The 21,722-nt window shown below is 63.0% G+C and overlaps 1 protein-coding gene across 3 annotated transcripts in view; it reads left to right on the top strand.

Annotated features, from left to right (window-relative positions):
* Positions 1-1,326: 1,326 nt before the first annotated feature.
* RIPOR2 (RHO family interacting cell polarization regulator 2) overlaps positions 1,327-21,722 on the top strand; it is a 64,681-nt gene continuing 44,285 nt past the window's right edge. For all 3 annotated transcript variants that reach the window (XM_054711774.1, XM_054711775.1, XM_054711776.1), the window contains exon 1: positions 1,327-1,473. In XM_054711774.1, the coding sequence (XP_054567749.1) occupies positions 1,410-1,473 (64 nt within the window). In that variant the 5' untranslated portion in view covers positions 1,327-1,409. The remainder of the gene's footprint in view (positions 1,474-21,722) is intronic.

A 21,722-nucleotide genomic window follows, 5' to 3' on the forward strand; every position in this document is an offset into this window, starting at 1 on the left:
ACACCGGCACGGGCTGTGGCAGCCGCTTCGTTCGTACCTGCCGGAGCCGCCAGATGCCCTTCCGCGGGCGGACGGACCACTACACGGCGGCCCCTCCGGACAAGGGGGCACGAGGAGCGATGGGGCCACGAGAAGACACGGAGGAGACACAAATGCTCGTGACCAAACGCAGGAGGCCCATGATGCGATCACGGTGGACACATGACATCATATGACTGTCAACCAACAGAACCCTGAGCTGAGCGGGGGGCTCTGGGCGAGGGCATGCCGGTGGCCCCTCGATGATCACTGATGTGCCCCCGGATGGGGGTGCTGACGTGGGGGGCGTCCCTGTGCGGGGCAGGGGCACCTGGGGATCTCTCCATGAGGCTGTGAGCCTGCGCCTGCTCTAGGAGGAACGGCCATTAAAACACGCCCACTTATCCCAGCAACCCCGCAGTCAACGAGCTTCCCGAAGTGAGCGCCTTGGGTCCAGCGCTCCCACCTGCCTCTCCATGCGCGTTGTCCGCGCTCCTGGCCTCCCGAGGTTTCCCCGCCCGCGGTTTCCCCGCCCGCGGGGCCTGGGAACCCCGGACGAAGCTGCAGGGCCCCTCGGAGGTTTGGGCTTGAACAGCCACCCAGAACTCAGCACTCGGCGTCGGCTGCGGTGGTGCCACTGCCCGCCCTCTCCCCGACGCTCAGGGCTACTCCTCGGGCGGGGGGGGGGGGGGGGGGGGGCTGCCTACTGGTCCCATCGTCTCCTTTAGCCGTCAAGTCTGCAGCATCCGACCGGGCCAGGACTGTGGCCCGGACGTGGCTTGACCCAAACCAGTTGTCTTGGTGTCGGCCACCGGTTTAACGGACCCAGGAAGGGCCTGGCTGCGTGTGAAACCGGGTGTCAGCGTCGCCCCGTCTTTCCAGACGTGTGCACGGGAGAAGGCCCCAGGCGCCTCGTGCGGAGAGAGCCGGGCCCCTCCGGGTGCTGGCAGACACACTGTCACTGAAGCGGGGACAGAAACGTGAGCCCCTCTCTCTCATCACCCGCTTTGTGTCCGATCCCCACACGGCCCGGCCCGCCTTCCTCTGTAGGACGATGTGAAAGTGCGGCGTTTAACAGACCTCATCGCGCTCCGCCGGGGAGCGGGCTCTGGGTGGGGACCCCCGGCTCTGCAGCCCCCTTCCAGAACGTTCCCGCCTCTCGGGGGGGGGGGGGCTGGGAACGCCCCTCCTGGGATGCAGGCTCCATAAGGCTCCGGGGGGGGGGGGGGCGGGGGCCGTGCCCACGCAGGAGGCTGCCTTCTGGGCTGAGGCGGAAGCTGCCCTCCCCGGGGCTTAGGCAACGGGAAGGAAGCCGCTCGGGCACTGGCAGCTGGGGCGCCAGGGCTGCAGCTGCGACGCGGGCCCTGCCACGGGCGCGACCACCTCGCAGGATGCAGTCTCCGGACCCCGGGGAGTTCCTGGGCGACGAGGAGGAGGAGGACGTGTTCGGGGAAGGTAAGCGCGTCTTCCTGGCAGGAGCCATGCTGACCGGGCTGGGCAGGGACCCGGGACCTCGGGTGCATCGGACGGGACGGCGGGTGGCGTGGCGGCACCGACCGACCCAGGCGCCCGTGGAAGGCACGGCAGAGCGAGGGCGAGGGAGCGCACGGTTCCACGCGGACTTTGCTTTGGGTCATGACTGCGTGGGGTTGAGTTTAGCTTGGAGGATAGGACTGGCTCTCCCGCCGCCTCCTCTGTGCGGTGGGTTCTGTGCGGTGGGTCCGGCGCCGGCCGGGAGCTCCCAGCAGGGCTGCGAGGGGCAGGTGCACGCGGGGACCAGGGGGTTCTCCGGGGAACCCTCCGGCTCTGACCTGCACACCCGCCGCTCCCCTCCGGATCTCTCCCTCACTCTTCCTCTCCCTGCCTCGCCCTCTTGCTCCCAGGCGGGGATCTGCGGCGGGACACCCACCCACCCACCTGCCGGCCAGCACCGCGGGCTTCGCCTCCTACGTCCCTGCTCCCCTCAGGCAGCCGGGGAGCGGGGTGCGGCCCCCGGGGGGTGACTTTCAGTGCTAACTGGTCATCACAGCGTGGTCTGCGAATGCTGCCTGGCACGGGGCAGGCCAGGGCTCCGTGGAGCGGTCTGTGCTCGGACTCGGGGCCTCACACGTGGGCGGTTTTCCCGGAGAACCCACCCCCGGTGCTTTTTCAGAAACTGTGAAGGCGTTTCACGGAGCCCCAGCACGCCGGGCCTCCCCCTCGCGGGCAGCCCGCCGCAGGGGCGTCCAGGCCCCGATGCGCCCGAGACCCTCTCGCCATCGCGTCGTGCGGGCTGTCACCACGATCGGCGTCTGCTTGTCTGTCCGATGTTTTGTTCTCGCCTCAGAAACCCGTGCATCCGGGGTGTGGTCCGGGGTGTGGGCTTGGTCACAGGAGCGTCAGTGAGGCCGAGGAACACCTCCGGCCTCCGGCTGTTTCCGGTTCTCCTGTCGCCGACTCTGTTGACCGGTCTCTCCTGCAGCTGGACCTGAGGGTCCGTTGTTCCGTCGGAGGTGTTTCCCCTTCGGGGCTTAGAACAAAACGGCCACAACCAGGGCCCAAAGCCGAGGTCGGCACTTCCTTCCCCAAAGGGGTTTCTGGGTAACATCCAGCGACGGTGCTACCGGGCGCCGCCTGCAGACGGACGCTCGCACTGCGGGTTGTGTGCGCCCCACCCAACCCCAGAGGTCAGATGGCAGCCAGGAGCCCCCTGGAGCCTGGAGTGCATGCTCGCTCCCCCCCCCCCCCCCCCCCCCCCCCCCCGCAGCGTTCATGGGCGTCAGACAAGATTCAGATCCCAATTCTCCTGCCTCGCACGACCTATGCGACCTGACCCTCGTATTTAACTTTCCGAACCTCAGGGACGCCCGTGGGGGCAGCGATTCCCTGTTGGGCTGTAGAGACCTTTCCAAACCAGCTTCCGCCCAGGGCCCTGCTGCCACCTCCCCTGCGACCTGCTTCCTACTGTCCAGACCGATGCTCTCCTCGAACTCAGTCTCCAAAGACGGAGGAGAAACTTGTAAAGCCGACACCTGGCGCGTGTGCAGTCGGTTCCCAGAGCCACATCGCGCCTCCCCACACATCAGACTGCACCTCCCAGGACCTCCACCCCCTCCCCTCCCCACCCCCTGTCCCCCTGCCCCGGTTAGGTGCTCTGCCGCCGGCCTAGGTGAGCACCCCCTGGCCTAGGTGAGCACCCACAGGCCTAGGTGAGCACCCACAGGCCTAGGTGAGCACCCACAGGCCTAGGTGAGCACCCACAGGCCTAGGTGAGCACCCACAGGCCTAGGTGAGCACCCGCCGGCCTAGGTGAGCACCCACAGGCCTAGGTGAGCACCCACCGGCCTAGGTGAGCACCCACTGGCCTAGGTGAGCACCCACAGGCCTAGGTGAGCACCCACAGGCCTAGGTGAGCACCCACAGGCCTAGGCGAGCTCCCACCGGCCTAGGTGAGCACCCACAGGCCTAGGTGAGCACCCACAGGCCTAGGTGAGCACCCACAGGCCTAGGTGAGCACCCGCCGGCCTAGGGGAGCACCCGCAGGCCTAGGTGAGCACCCACAGGCCTAGGCGAGCACCCACAGGCCTAGGCGAGCTCCCACAGGCCTAGGTGAGCACCCACAGGCCTAGGTGAGCACCCACAGGCCTAGGTGAGCACCCACAGGCCTAGGTGAGCACCCGCCGGCCTAGGTGAGCACCCGCAGGCCTAGGTGAGCACCCACAGGCCTAGGTGAGCACCCACCGGCCTAGGTGAGCACCCACAGGCCTAGGTGCTGCAGGCCTTCGGCTCTGAGGCGCCTGAGAGCACAAGAGGCGGTGGGCACAGAGTTTCCTCCCCACAAGGGAAGATAAGTGCCCAGGAGCCTGTTGCTAAGGCAACCCTGTGTCCTTGGAGTGGACACGGTCTAAAGGACGTCCCCCTGAAGGGGCTGGGGTTGCAAATGCAGGTCCGTTTGGTTCAAAGTGAAAACAAATTCATTCCGATGTACGAACCGCGTGACGATCTGGGGAGGGGCAGAGGAGTGAGCTCACAAAGACGCATTTTTAACGGCCTCTCCGAGGCCCTGTTTGCCGCCGCTGTTGTGTTCTGTGGTTAGAGAGGATGTTGGGGGACAGAACGGAGAGGCCGTGGGTGTGGCTCTGCTCTCGGCCGGGGAGGAGGTGCCTGTGGTTAGAGAGAAGCTGGGATGCACCTGCCCCCAGAAACCCAGTGTTTATTTACACATACCACCACCACCTCTCTCTCTCTCTCTCTCTCTCTCTCTCTCTCTCACACACACACACACACACACACACACACACACACACACACGGGTTTGCTCTCTAAACAGCAGCACCATCAAGCCGGTTAGAAAACGGTCACAATCAGGGAGACGGCTCTTTTTTAAGAATTTAATACGTTTCTATTGATTTCAGAGAGGAAGGGAGAGGGATAGAGAGAAACATCAGTGATGTGAGAGAATCATGGATCGGCTGCCTCCTGCACGCCCCCTACTGGGGATCGAGCCCTGGCCGGCGTGGCTCAGGAGTTGAGTGTCCACCTAGGACCCAGGAGGTCAGGGTTCAATTCCCGGTCAGGGCACAGGCCCAGGTTGCGGGCTCGATCCCCAGTAGGGGGCGTGCAGGAGGCAGCCGATCCATGATTCTCTCTCATCACGGATGTTTCTCTCCCTCCCTCCCTCTCCCTTCCTCTCTGAAATCAATAAAAATATACATTTTTTTTTAAAAAAAGAGAAAAAAGGAACAAAGTAAGAGCAGATTAAATTAAGATTATGTACAAAACCCGTTCAGACGGTTAAGCGCAGCTCTAGGAACAGGATGAGAAGTGCAGGCGCGCTGGCCGAGGCTGCGTTTCACCTCGTGTGACGATAGCGCCTGCTCAGCCATGCCGTCCCCCTCGCAGACCCATCGCTGGGCTGGACCCAAGTATCGGCTGGAGGAGGGGCAGGGACAGGCTGCGCGGCTCCCGGGTGGAAAACGCTGCTCGCTCTTTGCTTTCACGGTTTGCCAAGGTGCCTGGGAACCGCCCCGCCCCCGCAGGCCTGGACAAAAGCTGTGGCTGGCAGTCATCCCCTGCGTTCTTTGTGGCGGGGTCTGGGAGCAGACACGGCCCCCCCCCCCCTCCCCCCCCCCCCCCGCAGTAATTCATGCCTGGGGCCTCGGGCTGGGATTCCTTCCCACCGACGACGTCTAGGCCGCCTCTGCCCGGTGCCAAAGCGCCGGTGTCATTCCAGGGGCACAAACTAAAATAGCACACGGCTCACAGCTCCGCGGGCTCCGCGCCGCGTCCACCGTGACCTCACGGCGACCTGTTCAGATCAGCCAGGGCCCAACGGGGCCCAACATCACAGATGAAACCTTTTGGACGCTCCTCCGGGCCTCCACGAGCAGCCAGCACCGTCCTTTCAGGAACGGGACGCGGCGCACTGAACACAGGGTCCACGGGGCGGGAAGGGGGGAGCATGTGCCGCACGTGAGCCAAAGCCATGTTCTTGAGGACAAAGACACGTGTCGTTGTGATGACTAACACGGGGAAACACGCTGGCGTTCTGCCCTTCCCTCCGATGGAAGCCACTTGGCGTCCGCGAGGCACCGTCCCCACCGACGAGGAAAGTTTCTCGCTCACCGCCCGCATCCCCGTGCTCCCCAGTGGCGGCGGGCTCGCCTCGAGAGTGTCGGGCGGCTAGATGCTGCCTCTTGATCGACTGCCAAGCAGCTGTGATGCTCAGCAGAGATCTTCACAGCCCAGCTGACTTCAGAAGAGATTTTAAAGACGGAAAAGGTGTTGGCCGAGTCCGACGGAAGTGACCGTCTCAGGTCCCAAAAGGAAAGCAGAGCCCTGGCTGGTGTGGCTCAGCGGGTAGAGCACCGGCCCTCGGACTGCGGGGTCCCCGGTTGGATTCCGGTCAAGGGCATGGACCAGAGTTGCAGGCTCAATCCCCGGCCCCGGCTGGGGCATGTGCAGGAGGCAGCCAATAGATGTGTCTCTCTCACATCAATGCTTCTCTCTCTCTCTCTTTCTTCCCCCCCCCCCTCCACTTTCCTCCCACTCTCTAAAAATCAATGCAGCCCTAGCCGGTTTGGCTCAGTGGATAGAGCATGGACCTGCGAACTGAAGGGTCCTGGGTTCGATTCTGGTCAGGGCACAGGCCTGGGTTGCAGGCTTGATCCCCAGTAGGGGGCGTGCAGGAGGCAGCCGATCTATGATTCCCTCTAATCATTGATGTCTCTCTCCCCTCTGAAATCAATAAAAATGCATTTTAAAAAAAGAAACTGTCGGTTCAGTGACAGCAGTAACGAGCCAAGAAACAGGAGAAAGTGACCTTCGGGTCAGACGCTGAGTCCGCCGGCCGCGCAGCTGCACGGACGTTTTGTTCTCTGCGGACTGGCATTCAGGACACGGAGCGCGAGGAGAGCCCGACGCACTCTCTGCGGGGACGGGGGTTTTTCTTCCTATTTATAACCGCGCCACGAGCCGACAGAATGGAATTTGAAGAGCTGCGCGCCAGGGAATCTAACACGCAGACATGGCTCCGGGGCGGCGCTCCGGCCGCTCTCGGATAAATCACAGGACTGTGACGTCGGGCAACGCTCTCCTCCAGGAGCTGGTATATGTGCTGGAGGCGCCAAGGGCGTCTCTGGGGTGGGCTAACTCCATTAGCACCTCTAAAAACTGAAGAATAAATTAGAGACGTAAATCTCAATATAACGCTTTCCCAGAAGACGTTACTATTTGGAAAGACCTGCATCTGCAGCCCGCGGGAAAAACGGGCTGCTCGCTCTGCAGACCACTCCCCGCGAGGGCAGACCCCTCTCCCCGCCGGGCTGCTGTTCTGCGTACTTGGCACACAAAAGTCCGAGAGCCACCACTGTTTTTAAATCTTGGGTGTTCATCATTCAGACTTCCAAAGTCGGGGGGAGGGGCGGGGGAAGGGGGACGGGAAGGTGGCCTAGCACAAAGAGAAAAATATTTGGACTCAAAAGACCTAGTTCAACTTGCTGGTAGTTTAAGGCAAATTACCTAACGTTCAGAAGCTCCATCTGCCACATGGAGGTGATGGTAACGATGGTGATGAGGATGAGGACGGGGTGAGGTGGGGGTGATGGTGATAGTGATGATGATGATGGTGGTGGCGACTGTGATGATGGTGATAGCAGTGATAGTGGTGATGGTGATGGTGATGATGGTGGTGATGATAATGATGATAATGGTGATGATGGTGGTGATAATAATGGTGATGATGGTGATGGTGGTAGTGATGGTGATGATGGTGATAATAATGGTGATGGTGATGACAATGGTGATGGTGGTGATGATGATGATGATGATGATGATGGTGATAGCAGTGATAGTGGTGATGGTGATGATGGTGGTGATGATGATGGTGATGATAATAATGGTGATGATGGTGATGGTGGTAGTGATGGTGGTAATGATAGTGATGATGGTGATAATAATAATGGTGATGGTGATGACAATGGTGATGGTGGTGATGATGTTGATAATGGTGATGATGGTGATGGTGGTAGTGATGGTAGTGATGGTGGTGATGGTGATGTGATGAAGAGGATGACTGTGGTGATGGTCATCGCCCTAGTGAAAAGTCACTAGGAGGTTAAAGGAGAGAAGGTATAAGACGATGGAAACCATTAAGGGGTGACTGCACAGGTGGCGGTTACTATTTAACGGTGATTTTCTCCGCGTCCCAGCCCCCCGTGTCTACACAACCCCCCTCTTCTACTCCCGGCCCGAGATTAACAAAGACGCGGCTGATAGGAGCAGAGCTACTGAGCCCGCTCAGGACGTGCTTTCCTGAGAACGTGGAGGTGCGCCTGCTCACGCATTAACCAGCCCGGCTGCCACCCGATCGCCTCCTGTGACCCAGGCCGGTCTCAGAACAGCCCATCGCTTGGCACAGAAAGTACCGGATTTCCTACCCACTTCTCGTTGCTCTCACCAATCTGGTCTCCCCCTGAGCATTCTCTGAGTATTGAAGAGTAATTCCGGCTACGGCAGTTTTCCTGTGGGGAGCCCCCTTGCCTTGGTCGGGCATGCTGGAGGGGAAGAATTGTATCTTTAACAGTATCTGTAACAACATAGAACCCTATTTCCTGGGTAAATATTTACTGACAGTAAACACACCACAGTTACTGCCTGCCCATCTCTATTTGTTCACATGTTTCTAATTTTAAGATAACATCCACTGGAATTTGAATGTTATATATGTTACGGCATTTAAGACAGTAATTGATAATTAAGATTTTCAATGAAATCTTGGCAATGTCCCCTCTAGTGGTGTTTGTAGTTCCATTGTTTATATATATATATATTGATTTTGGAGAGGAAGGAAGAGGGAGAGATAGAAACATCGATGAGAGAGAATCACTGATCAGCTGCTTCCTACATGCAATCCACGCATGTGCCCTAACAGGGAATTGAACCCTGACCTCCTGGTTCCTAAGTTGATGCTCAACCACTGAGCCAGGGGGCAGAATGTTCCAGAAAGGGCCAGGGAACCGGCGTGGTCGTGGTGTGATGTGAGCGCGCAGAGGGAGAAGCTGAGAGCCCAGAGGTTCTGGTCCGCTGTAAGGATCTGGGTTTTGCTCCGTGGGCGTCATGGGTGGGTGTTGAGCAAAGTGACGTGATTTGATCTGCTTTTCAAAGAGAACATTCTGGCTGTTGTCTTGGAAATGAAGAGGAGGCATAAGAGGCAAAAGCAGGGAGGCCTGCCCAGCCAGGTGTGCCTGCGCGGTTGAGCATCGACCCAGGAACCAAGAGGTCACCGGTTCGATTCCCATCAGGGCACAGGCCCGGGTTGCGGGCTCCATCCCCAGTGTGGGGTGTGCAGGAGGCAGCCGATCCATGATTCTCATCATTGATGTTTGTCTCTCTCTCCCTCTCCCTTCCTCTCTGAAGTCAATAAAAATAAATAAAAATAAAAAGCAGGGAGGCCAGTGAGGAGACGGCTGGGATAATCCAGAAGCGAGTGGTGGGACTCAGAGGCCTGATACTGACTGGAGCCTGCTGCAGGGGTAGGCGTGGGGGTGGGGGTGGGGGTGGGGCGGAGTGGGGGCGCTGGGGGCTCGGGAGGCCAGTTTGGGACAGTGAAGCCTGCAGTGCAGCTATAAATAGGGGTGATCCAGGAGGTCCCCCGCCAGTGCCCAGAACAGTGGGCATTCCAGACGCGTGTGATGAAATGCTGACGTGACAGCAGCATATTCCCAAGTGAAAACCATTCACAGATTTAACTCCAGCTCACGGGGACTGGGCTGTCCAACCTACACGGGCTGTCCGTGGAGCCGGGAGTTCAAGAATGCAGGGCACACTGCTCGCAAACACGGAGGGCTGGGTAATCCCGGCGGGCTTCCCGGAGGAGGCATCCCCACGGCTCTCCACCCCGACCCGGCCTCCCGCATCCCATGCTGTGCTCGCCGAGTTAAGCTGCTTGCCCATCTCGCCCTTGTGCTCCCAGGCCGGACAGCCGAGGGGTCGCAGCCGGAAGAACCTCTGGTGTCTCCTCCCCATAGAAAGCAGGCAGGGTGTCGATCCCTCGGCTAAACTCCCTCTGCTTCTCCCTTCCCCGGGGAGACGGGGAGACGGATCAGCCCCCCTCAGTCACACATCCGCTCAACAGTCAAGAAGTAGCAGCCGGCACATTGCTCTCATTTTACGTCGGATCCCCCAAGCCCGTGGTCAGCAAACTGCGGCTCGAGAGCCACATGCGGCTCTTTGGCCCCTTGAGTGTGGCTCTTCCACAAAATACCACGGCCTGGGCGAGTCTATGTTGAAGAAGTGGCGTTAGAAGAAGTTTAAGTTTAAAAAATTTGGCTCTCCAAAGAAATTTCAATCGTTGTACTGTTGATATTTGGCTCTGCTGACTGATGAGTTTGCCGACCACTGCCCCAAGCGACGTTCCATCACTTCCCTTTAGTCTCACCCCGGGGGACAGGGCTCTTCCCGGGAGTCCCTTTTATCCTCGAAAACCACGGAAAGGGCATCTGCACCCACCAGTCACTCTCCAGACCCCGCAACAGCCGAACAGTTGCATCCCAGCAGGCCGTGAGTTGAACGTGCGTCTCTGCGGACAAGGGCCCAGTGTGAGCGGAGAAGGGTCGGCCTGTCTGTGCATTAGGATCCGACACGCGGGGCACGCGGCCCACAGCTGTGGAACTTGGCTCCCTCCTGGAACGCGGCCCCCAGGGCTGAGAGGAGGACAGCGCCATCCTGACTCCACGGCCTGGGGCTCGGAGCAGGTGGCCGGTTCATCTTCCCCTGGAGCCCCGGAGGGTCAGGGAGAGCCAGGCCATCTGTCCCCCGGCCGTCTCCATCTCTTCCTGCTGCCGCTGAGGAAGCGCGGCAGGATCGGGGGGAAGGCTGGGACGGGGTGCTCTCTTTGGAGATCTGCTTACACCAAAGCCCTTGCCTTTGTCACGGTGGCTGTGAGTGTTCGCCTCCAGCGGCCTCAGCCCTCTTATCTATTTTGAACGTGACAGGAGATGACGCTTGGGGGAGGGGGAGTAATGTATTCACTGTCAACTCGGTGATCCGGCAGGCGGGCTGATTTCGGGCTGATTTCGGAGGGTGATGGTGCCGGTCCCGGGTCACAGCCCCTCTCCAGCTGACGAGGAGAGTGTGTGAGCAGACCAGGGCGGAGGGGAGGCGGCCGGGCGGGTGCCTGCTCCTGAAGAGGCCTGGGGGCCGAGTGAGCGGTGGGCTCTCTCTGCCGGGCCCAGGGGGGCCTGACTGCGCAGAGAATGCCTGGCAGTGGGGGGAAGTGTGGGCTGGGAAGGGGTGACTGGCGGGCACAGAGCACTGGGCCCGAAGCCAGCAGGGCATCGAACGGTCTCCAGGCCTGGCAGAGGTCACCGCCTTCTAAACACCCGGAGCCGAAGGTGAGGGCTGCGCACGGAGCCCAGGAGCCTGGTGCCCGTGTCCACACTGCCCCGCGCCCGATTCCTCGGGCGGGTTCAGCGCCTTGGTTCTCTCCATCGCTCTCTGGCTTGGCGCAGCCTCCGGAGACCCTCCCGGTGTGAGCTGGGCAGCGCCCACGGGACTGCGCCAACCGACAGACACAGCCAAGGACAACGGGGTTTGCTCCCAGCCCTTCAGAACCCGAGCAAGACCCGGGGGGCCGGGGGCGGGCGGGGGAGGCACATCCTTCCGCAGGTGCAGCTGCGATTCAGGCAGATCTCCTTCCCTTCCCGCAAAGGAGAGGCAGCGGGAGCCGCAGGGCCCGAGTAGCTCATTCCTCCCCGTCACGCGCCCCGTCCCGCGCCCTGTCCCGCGCTCATCCTTCCAGAGGGGACAAGGCGGCCCCAAGCACAGTTCCTGACACGAAGGCGTTTATACCCGAAGGAGGGGAAGGGCCCCCACGGCTGTGACAGAAGGAAGGTGCGAGATCGGGTCTGCGTTCGGGACACAGGACCTACAGGGGGCCGAGGACGGCGGCGTGAAAGTGCCCGGCACCAGCCGACGCCGCAGGCGGGCAGAGTGGCAGGCAGTTCTCAGCTGGGCCTCCCGGGCAGCGGAAATGGCCTGAGCAAAAAGGCGGGCGCAGGGACCGTCAGACGTGAGAGCCGGAAGGAAGCCCGGCGATCGATCGGATGGTGCAAACCCCTCCTCGGGCAGGGAGGGCACTGAGGTCGCCGGGGTCGGGGTCTGCGCCGGGTTTCCTACGGGCAGAACCAACATAGATCCCAGGCGTCCCAGCTCCGGGTCCAAGACGCCTCCCGAGCTGTTCCCAGACGCGGAGCAGGGCAGCCGGGCTCAGGGCTGGCCTTGCCGGGAGGGAGCACAGCGATGTGGAGCCTCACTCCGCGCTGGAGGGCAGGGGAGGGGGGGGCGGGGTGTCTAACTCCTTCCAGGTGATGCTCACCCACGTCCTAAGTCAGAAAACCAAAAGGATGAAGGGAGGAAGATGGCTGGTCGGCGCGGCAAGCGGAGCTGAGTGGATGTGAGCAGGTGGACGGCGGGAGCGCCCACCGGGGACAGGACTGGCAGGCTTGGAACCGGCCGGCCTCTGGGTGGCCGGAGGCGTGCGGAGCGCGGTCACAGAGCAGAGGAGCGTTTCCACACCAGGCGCGGAGCTGCTGTGCACGTGGGTCAGAGCGATGAGGAGCGAAGGCCTGGCCACGTCTGCAGGACGCGTCAGCCACACCACGGGGAGCTCTCCCCCGGCCGCCCCCCGGCCGCCCTTCCCACGAATTGCACGCGGCGTTCACTAGCTCTGGTCGGCGGGCGGCACGAAGGAGCCCCAATCGCTCCCCAACCCAACACGGGCTTCTAAAACGCCCGAGAGAGAGGCGCATCGCTTCGGCGGCGGCCAGAAACCCCAGCCTGTGCTGCTGACGTTCCAACACTGTTTGTGCCCCAGAGACCACCACAGCTCCCGCAGCCCAGGGACCCCCGCTGCCGCGACACCCACCTCTTGTCCAGAGCCGTCCCGCCTCCGGGCTCCGCGAGAGGGAGGCCTCCGCCCGGTGTGCCTCTGGTCTCCTGCCTCCTGAGCCGGAAGGAGAGCGTGCTGGATTAACAGCTCTCAGAGCTCTCAATTCCCACCGACACGCGGGCAGCCGGGAGGCCCTGTGTGAACTGTCCCTTCGGGAGGCCCGTTCCTTTCCCGCGTCAGAGCCCCGTAGAGTCTCCCAGCAGGGCCTCCGTGCGGCCCACACCCCGCGCCCCGCAAGCTTCAGGTGTCATTTCCCCGCCGGTCGGACGAGGGTCCCAGGCCTCAGCCTCGGCCTCGCGTGCTCTGATCCGCGAGTGAGGCTCGGGAAGAGCAGGCGCCTGTTTCGGCATCGGGAGGGACCTGGAGGGAGGGCAGGGCATCTAATGGAGAGAGGAGACGGGGTGGGGGGGGGGGGAGGTAGCCCCCTGGGCGCCGGGAGCCGGAGCTTCCGTGGACACACAGGGCCGTGACTTCAGGGGAGGCGTTTGAACGAAGAGCCGTGTGGCTGTGACCTTGGGTTCGCCACTTCACTGCTCCGGGATTGGGACCGGACGGCCCGGGAAAGGCCGTGCTGTGTGGAGCTGTGCTGCCTGGCCTCCGGGGAGGGTCAGTGCTGGAACTATGGGGTCCCGGTCACCAGCAGACCCCACAGCCAGGAGCCTCCCGTCCAACGAGGGAAGCGGCCCTGTGCTGGGCCTTCACCGCCATATTCCGCCTGCTCCACGCCCTTCCTGCCTGCAGGGGCAGGTCGAGGGGTGTTGGGGGACTGTACCCCCTCCTTCCCTCTGAGCTTCCGTCCCAAATCTAGGATGCGAGTGAGATGACCTGAAGGCAGGAGTCACGGCTCCCTGGGTCCCCGGCCCCCCACATTCACTCCCAAGCCTCAGCTAGACACCCGCAGGGGAGACTGGGGGGAGGGGTGGAACACACTGTGGTAAAAAGAGCATTGAGCCCTCACTGGTGTCGCTCAGTGGATAGAGCGACAGCCTGTGGACTGAAGGGTCCCGGGTTCGATTCCGGTCAACGGCAACCTCGGTTACAGGCTCCTCCCTGGCCCGTGCAGGAGGCTACCAATCGATGTGTTTCTCTCACATCCTCCTTCGGGTATGTTTCCCTCTCTCTTCCACTCTCTCTAAAATCAATGGAAACATACCTCAGGGGAGGATTAACAACAACAAAAGAGCCTGGCGTTTTTAAATCGCCCCTGACTTTGGGTAACAGCTTCGCCTTGGTGATCAGGGGCGAGTTACCTGGCCTCTCAGGGCATCAGTTTTCCAATCTGTGAAATGGGCACAGGAATGCGAAAGGGGGGTGTTGTCCATAAAGCATCTAGACTCACCTCCACGGCCTCCTGCCCCCCGCCCCGCCCCTTCCACACCCCGTCTCCCCGGGAAGGTGTTGGCCTTGGCAAGGTGGGTGTAATGGGCTGTCCCCCCACACGCACCACACCCACATTTACACACACTCACACCTCACACAGTTACACACGCACAGCACACACGCACACGCCCCGCCCCCGCCGCCTGCACAGCCCGCACTGCGCCCACAGCCTCCAGTCCGGACCGCAGCCGCTGGGGGCCTGTCCTGGGCGGGTCTCCGTCCTCTCCCTCAGGTGCTCGCCGCCACTCACCGGGCGCGGTTCCGCCCTGGGTCCCAGGCGCCCGAGCAGCCTCGGAGCGGGGCGCAGGGAGCGGATCCCATGGCGCCGCAGGCAGCGCTCTCCTCCCCAGACCCTGCCCGCGCGGTGGCGCCGCTGCCCGCGCTCAGGCTCCCGCCCCCGAACGCCCCGCGCCCCCCACGCTCCGCCCCCGCGCGCCCCCAGCTCCCGCCCCCGCGCTGCCCGTGCTCCGGCTCCTTGAGCGCCCCCGCCCCCCGCGCGCCCTGCGCTCCGCCCCCGCGCGCCCGCCCCCTCCCGCGCACCCCCTGCGCGCTCCTGCCCTGCGCGCTCCTGCCCTGCGCGCTCCTGCCCTGCGCGCTCCTGCCCTGCGCGCGCGCTCCCGCCTCCCCACCGCCCGCGCTCCCGCCCCGCGCGCCGGCAGCTCCGCGCTCGCCGGCCCCTCACCTTCCCCGGCGCCGCTGCACCGCGCGGCCCGCCTGGCACCCGTGAGGGGACCGCTGTCCCTGCGCCCGGGACGAGCGCCTGGTCTGCGAGCCGGGCGGGCTGTGCGCGGGGCCCGAGCCGCCTGCCCGCCGCCGGAGCCGGGTCCCTGTCATGCGGAGGGGTCGCCCTGTCTAGGTACGTGCACCTTCCCCCGCGGTCCTCCCGGCGCCCAGACCGGCTCACACCGTGGGGACCTGGGCTCCCGCACCCGCCGCGGGGCTCGGGGTCCGACCCTTCTCAGGGACACAACGTTGCTGCCTAGAAAGGGTGCGCTGACCGTATTGAGGTGTCTGGGGAATGAGGGGAATGGGGAAACCTGAGGTGCCCCAGAAAGTGGGGAGACCGGCGAGACGGTGGTGGGGAGCCTGAGGCAGTGCCGGTGGAAGACGCCCAGGACCCCAGCTCTGCGCCCGGGGCATGGGGTGCAGGCGCCCGGGGCATGGGGTGCAGGCGCCCGGGCGCCCGGCTCAGGGTGGAGGTCGGGGGTGGAGGGCTCCCGGTGTGAGCCTGCCCCCGGCGCCGGGACTGAGCTCTCCCCCGCGTGTCTGGACCCCAGGGTGGCGGCGGGGGAGGAGGGCGAGGAGAAGGCGTCGCTCTGATGCCCACCGGGGTCTGGAAAGGTGGGGGAGGGGTGATGCACCTGAGGTCAGAGCGCCCCGAGTTTCCAGGGCTGGGAGGGGTCCGGGGAACTGTCACTGCCAGACCGCACCTCCTCTCTGTCCCTGGGGGTGAAAGGGGGAGCAGGGAGCGTGCCTCGTTTTATTATTATTATATATTTGTATGGATTTCAGAGAGGAAGGGAGAGGGAGAGAGAGACAGAAACACCAATGATGAGAGAGAATCAGGGATCGCCTGCCTCCTGCACGCCCCCTGCTGGGGAGCGAGCCCGCCACCCGGGCCTGTGCCCCGACCGGGAATGGAACCGGGACCTCCTGGCTCGTAGGTCACCGCTCACGCCCTGAGCCGCGGGCGGGCGGGCGGAGAGCGCCTCCTTTTTAGGGCCGGTTTAGGGGAGAGGGCGCTGTCTGAGGTTAGACCAGCGGGAGCCCCCGGTGCGGAGGGGGCAGCAGCCTTGCGGGTGCTGATGGAGGGGAGGGCTCCCGGGGAGCAGGAGGGCGGCGGGAAAACCGAGAGGACCAGCTGATTAGAGGCGATGGGGGGATGGGGGGGGGGCAGGGGGAGATTGGCAGCTGGCTCTCTCCCTGGAGATCCCTGTGCGCCTGGGAGGCTGAGTGAGGATGATTGTCTTAGAAAACGGGGGCGGCTTTGCTCCCAGCTCCCCGCTCCCCGCTCCCCGCTTCCAGCCATGCAGATTTAGGGGAGGCCGCCGGCCGTCGAGGGGGGGGGGGCAGGCTGACGTTTAGGACCGACCCATCGTCACCCCCATTCCCAGAGAAATTGTACTCGGCCCTGTCTGTGGGGTTGGACATCTGGTGTGGGCATTCACCCCTGTGGTACCTGACACCCCCTCATTTCTTTCTCTTTCCCTCTGTCTCTGTCTCTCTCCCCTCCTGCCCCCACCCCAGTATTCCTGCTCACTGAGCTCCCCTCCTGCCCCCCTCCAGCCTTTTGGACCTGCCTCTGAGTTCGCCCCCGAACACCCACCCCCACCCCATTGCGTCTCCATCCCACTGGGTCTGCCGCTGTCACAGGCAGGGGGTGTCGGCCGGACCCTGAGGGACTGGCAGCGTGAGGCTGCTCTGGGGTTAGCTGGTCAGCAGCCAGGCGCTGGGTGGGGGTGGGGGGCACTTCTGCAGGAATAAGTTGCAGGGGTGTGTCCCCCGGGGTAACAGCTGCCAGAGGAAACGCCTCCCCCTCCCCCACTTCCTCCAGCCCAGCCCCGGGGTCAGCCTCCCCAGGCAGCCCCCTTCCCTGCAGACCCTGCCAAGTCATGGCTGCCCCCAGGGAGGCCGCGTGTCCGTCTGTCCGGAAGTCTGCTGCTCCCCAACCTCTGAGAACCTAAGCACCCGCGGCTGTTCGGGGAAGCCATGCTGTATTCCTCGTTGTCAAAAGCCCCCGACTGCTGTGGCTTCCCGCGTCCTCTGACAATCCAGCGTGAGGCTTTGCTTAGCACATGTTATCTTCAGCATAAATACAGAGAAACAGCACGCTGGGGGGCGGGGGGAGGGCACACACAGGGTCTGGCACAGGCTTCTGAGGCCTTGGACACAAACTGCAGAAATGCTCTCCTGCCACCCCGTCCGATGCAAAGTACAGTGATCTCCAGCCGAAAAGACCCGCCCCTTTCCAGGGTGACTGGAGAGCCAGGGAGGCTGGGAAGAGGTCAGCCTTTTTTAAAATTTATTTCAGAGGAAGGGAGAGGGGGAGAGAGAGAAACATCCATGATGACAGAGAGTCATGGACCGGCTGCCTCCTGCACGCCCCACACCGGGGATCGAGCCCACCACCCGGGCCTGTGCCCTGACCGGGAACGAACCGAGACCTCCTGGTTCATAGGTCGACGCTCACTCAACCCCTGAGTCACGCCAGCCGGGCAAGGAGGCAGCCTTTATGTCCGGAGATGTCGGTACCTAAACTCACACCAAAATTCCTCTTTGGAGCCGTGAAGTCCATCAACCTCCCCCTCCCCACCCCCCCCATGACGGCCAGGCAGCCTTCCCTAAGTGTGAGGTCACGCAATGGAAACATGCCCCCCCCCCCCCCCCCCCGCCGAGATGCTAGCCAATGCCCACTGCTCCATGGAACCAGCCGCCTGTCTTATGCTTTGGTTTAATTCTCGGATTCTGGGCTCCCCCGTTGGTGTCAAGAGACAAAGGTAGCTGAGGAGGGTGACGCATACGCCGAACACGTGTTACATGCTCGGATCCGGCAGCCCACAGCCCCCCGGGGTGAAGAGTTTATAAGCCAGTGTTTCATTGTGCTGTCACTGCGTTCCCGGGGTGTGTGTGGGCATTCGCTGGGGGCGGGGGTGTGTGCGGGGGGGGGGGGCGGGGGTAAAAGCTGTCTTGTTTTCATTCTGAAAAGCAGCGAGACATCTAAAAGCACTTTCCTGCTCTTCTCGCAGGAAGTGGTGGTGGTGGGAGGGAGCTGGGGTGTTCACCATGGGTGCCCGGGGCAATGGCAGGCCTGCCTTTCTTTTAAAAAAAAAATACCTTTTATTGATGTCAGAGAGGAAGGGAGAGGGGGAGAGAGAGAGAAACATCAATGATGGGAGAGGATCATGGATCGGCTGCCTCCTGCACGCCCCACACCAGGGATCGAGCCCACCACCCTGGGCATGTGCCCTGACCGGGAATCGAACCCTGACCTCCTGGCTCATAGGTCGAGGCTCAACCGCTGGGCCAGACCTGACTCTCCACCCGGCTTCCCCGGCCCGGGGCCCTGCCGCGGACAGATCCTCCCGAGGTTACGTTCATCTGCCGAGCAGGACGCCTCGGGCGGGAGGAGATAGACAGCTTGTGTTTGCGGCCAGTCAGCCGGAAAAGAATACAGCTGAAGGCAGACAAGGAGGCAAGGGAATTGGGGGGCTGGGGCTGGGGGAGGAGGGACAGACAGGCCGGCAGCTCGTCATGTCACCGGTTCCCCAAAGGCGAGCCGAGAGGAGGGCGGGGCCCACGCGGCTGTCAGGTGAGCGAGCACCTCGCCGTGCCCGGGAGGAAGTCTGTGCAGCAGGGAGCCGGGGACGCGGCTGTTCCTTCTCATTTCTCTCCGCCTTCAAACTCGCATCCTCACGCAGCTCCTCACGCATTTCCCTGAACATGGCAGCCTCCCCCCGGGCCCCCGCGGCCTGTGAGACGCGGGAGCCGAGCCTGAGCCCGGGACACGTGTGTGTCTTGAATGAATTCATGTCCAGCATCCGCGTGTCCTCCCGCTCTGGTTTACTGGCCACGGTTTTTGGGTCATCGTACACTCGTCCCACGTTGGTCGGAAACCGGCCCTAAAAATAGTAGATGTTTTTATCCCCGGTTTTCTCGGGCTCTGGACAGACCATGTGCCACGGGCCGGGTGTGGACACCACTGCTCTTTATCTGTGCGTTACTTTTTAATATGTTTTTATTGATTTCAGAGAGGAAGGGGAGAGAGAGAGAGAGAGAGACATCAATGAGGAGAGAGAATCATGGATCAGCTGCCTCCTGCGTGCCCCACACTGGGGATCGAGCCCACAACCCCAGGCATGTGCCCTGCCTGGGAATTGAACCCTGACCTCCTGGTTCATAGGTCGTGAGCCACGCCGGCCGGGCTGCAGCGTAATTATTGCTAGCACCCATTTCACGCAGAAGTGTTCCTGTTCCGGTGATGCATTGGACGACAGTCACTCTAGCAACGGGGGCTCGAGGAGGTCGGAGGCAGGGGAGAGGCCGAGTGGGTGGCCGACGATTTCATTTCGCCCGTGGGCCTGTGTGAGGCTGCCGGGAGACGAAGGAGAGGGAGGCTGTCCTCACGGGAGACCAGGAGGATCGCGCCCGCTGTGGGCCCAGGGCTCCTGTGCTGTCCTTCACGGTGTCCGCGGGGCTGGGCATCGACTGGGCACGGCCTGCAGCCTCGCTTCTGGTTCGACGCTGAAGGAGGGTGAGCTGGGGACAGTGAGGAAGGTCTGCAGGGCCCGTGACGACCTTGGGCTGTTAGTGACGGCGGCGGTGGCGAGACAGGCCCGGCGAGGGCCGGCCACACACACTGCGCACGGAGAAGCCCGTCTCCGAGCGCCTGCCTGTCTGTGCCACGCGTCTCCGGGGTTCGGTGCCACGGCCTCACCGCTGGGCCGGAGGTGGCCTCTTCCTCCTCCAGCACCTTGTCGGGAGGCCGCCGAGGAACAATGGCGCCCTTCTCCAGCGTCTCCTCTGTCCTTGTCCCCGAGGAGGATTGTGGGGGAGGGCCCTTTGCAAACACAAAAGCAACACAGATGGGCGCAAAGGGCACGGCGTGCCTCCCACGAGAAGGAGCCGGTTCTCAGGGACAGTTTCCTGGAACCCGTGCTTCTCCTGTAACCGTCAGTCAGCGGGTCACCCTCAGCAATCTGCCCCCCCCCCCCATAAGTCAGCTGCTGATACTGGGTGAAAGGACAGGGATTACATGGGAAGTAGGCAAAAGGGTGGCCAAAGGGGCAGTTCACAGGTAATACGGGCTGGAGCTGTGCAAAGGGCTGCGGGCGTGCAAGGGCTGGGGGTCTTCAAAGGCCTGCGGGCGTGCAAGGGCCGGGGGTCTTCAAAGGGCTGTGGGCGTGCAAGGGCTGAGGGTCTTCAAAGGCCTGCGGGCGTGCAAGGGCCGGGGGGGGGGTCTTCAAAGCGCTGTGGGCGTGCAAGGGCTGAGGGTCTTCAGAGGGCTGTGGGCGTGCAAGGGCCGGGGGTCTTCAGAGGGCTGTGGGCGTGCAAGGGCCGGGGGGTCTTCAGAGGGCTGTGGGCGTGCAAGGGCCGGGGGTCTTCAGAGGGCTGTGGGCGTGCAAGGGCCGGGGGGGGGTCTTCAGAGGGCTGTGGGCGTGCAAGGGCCGGGGGTCTTCAGAGGGCTGCAGGCGTGCAAGGGCCGGGGGTCTTCAGAGGGCTGTGGGCGTGCAAGGGCCGGGGGTCTTCAAAGGGCTGTGGGCGTGCAAGGGCTGAGGGTCTTCAGAGGGCTGTGGGCGTGCAAGGGCCGGGGGGGGGGTCTTCAGAGGGCTGTGGGCGTGCAAGGGCCGGGGGTCTTCAAAGGGCTGTGGGCGTGCAAGGGCCGGGGGTCTTCAGAGGGCTGTGGGCGTGCAAGGGCCGGGGGGGGTCTTCAAAGGGCTGTGGGCGTGCAAGGGCCGGGGGTCTTCAGAGGGCTGTGGGCGTGCAAGGGCCGGGGGTCTTCAAAGGGCTGTGGGCGTGCAAGGGCCGGGGGTCTTCAGAGGGCTGTGGGCGTGCAAGGGCCGGGGGTCTTCAAAGGGCTGGCGGCTCTGGTTTGCGCGACAGGTTGCTCATCTTTCCATGGTAACAGGCAGCTCCGGGGTGGGGAGGGGCCGCGTTCCCAGGTTAGAAAGCGCCTTCTTTAATCAGAAGAAGAGCTTCAGAGCTTGATTGACATCTCTTACAACTATAGCTGGTCCCCAACATTCTGTTCCTGCCCTGACACCCCCAGGAGGCCGCTCCCGTGCAGCCTCCAGGTCCCCACTTTGTGCTGCTCGGGACGCCTGGCGTGGCCTCGGCCTCCGCTGCCCCCGCCCACCGCCTCGGGGGGTGACTCTCACCAGGCGCCCTGCCGCTCCCCGAGGTTCCGGGTCAACTACCCTGAGCAAGGACTTCAGGACACGGGCCCCCACCCGGGACCCCCGCACGGCAAGGCCCCGCTTCCACTCCGCACGGTCATTGGCCGCGTGTCAGCCGCCTTGAAGCGGTCTGCGCCTCACCAGGTTCTCACCGGGTTCATGCTGTGGGCGAAGTGGAAGGAGTTGGGGGATACCTGGGGACGCAGCTCTGAGAACACCATCAGGCCCCGCCACAGACAACACGGGAATATCATGCATGGCTCACGGAAGGGTTGGGTGTCAGGAGGGCCGAGAAAACACGCGACGGCTCCAATTTTCCAGAACAACTTGGAAAGTCACGTGTAACACCGGTCCACGAGCAGGAAGCTGCCTGCTGGCGGGACAAGCGACCGCCCCGGGATGAGGCCGCCGCGGGCGGGAACAGCCAGCCGGAGCCGCCGCAGAAGCCCGGTGGTCCGAGGAGACGCGACAGCAGAAGACACGGAAGCACACACAGCAGGGCTAGTGGAGGTGCCCCCGACCCACCAACGCCCTCGTCCTAATCCCGGGGCCTGGGAGCACCTGCCCCCCCTGGAGGGGCCCGGGAGTCCCCAGGGGGCTCCATCTGGTTACGTTTGTCCTTGAAACCGGAGAACCGCCAGCCGGCCCGGCTCAGTGGCTGAGCTTCCATCTAGGAACCAGGAGGTCAGGGTTTGATTCCCAGTCAGGGCACAGGCCCGGGTTGGGGCTCCATCCCCAGTGTGGGGCGTGCAGGAGGCAGCCGGTCCGTGATTCTCTCTCATCATGGATGTTGCTCTCTCTCCTTCTCCCTGCCTCTGTGAAATCAATACAAATATATATATTTTTTAAAACAGTCAGGACTGGGGAACGTTTTCCTGCCGAGGGCCATCTGGATATTTAGAGCATCATTCTCGGGCCAAACAAAAGGACCCCCGTACAGATTAGCCCGTCCGTTGGGCAAACACGTGGTTAACTCACCCTCCTGCCTCAGGGACCCAATGATT

This window comes from Eptesicus fuscus, chromosome 22 (assembly GCF_027574615.1).
Source record: "Eptesicus fuscus isolate TK198812 chromosome 22, DD_ASM_mEF_20220401, whole genome shotgun sequence".
In the NCBI taxonomy this organism is placed as follows: domain Eukaryota; kingdom Metazoa; phylum Chordata; class Mammalia; order Chiroptera; family Vespertilionidae; genus Eptesicus; species Eptesicus fuscus.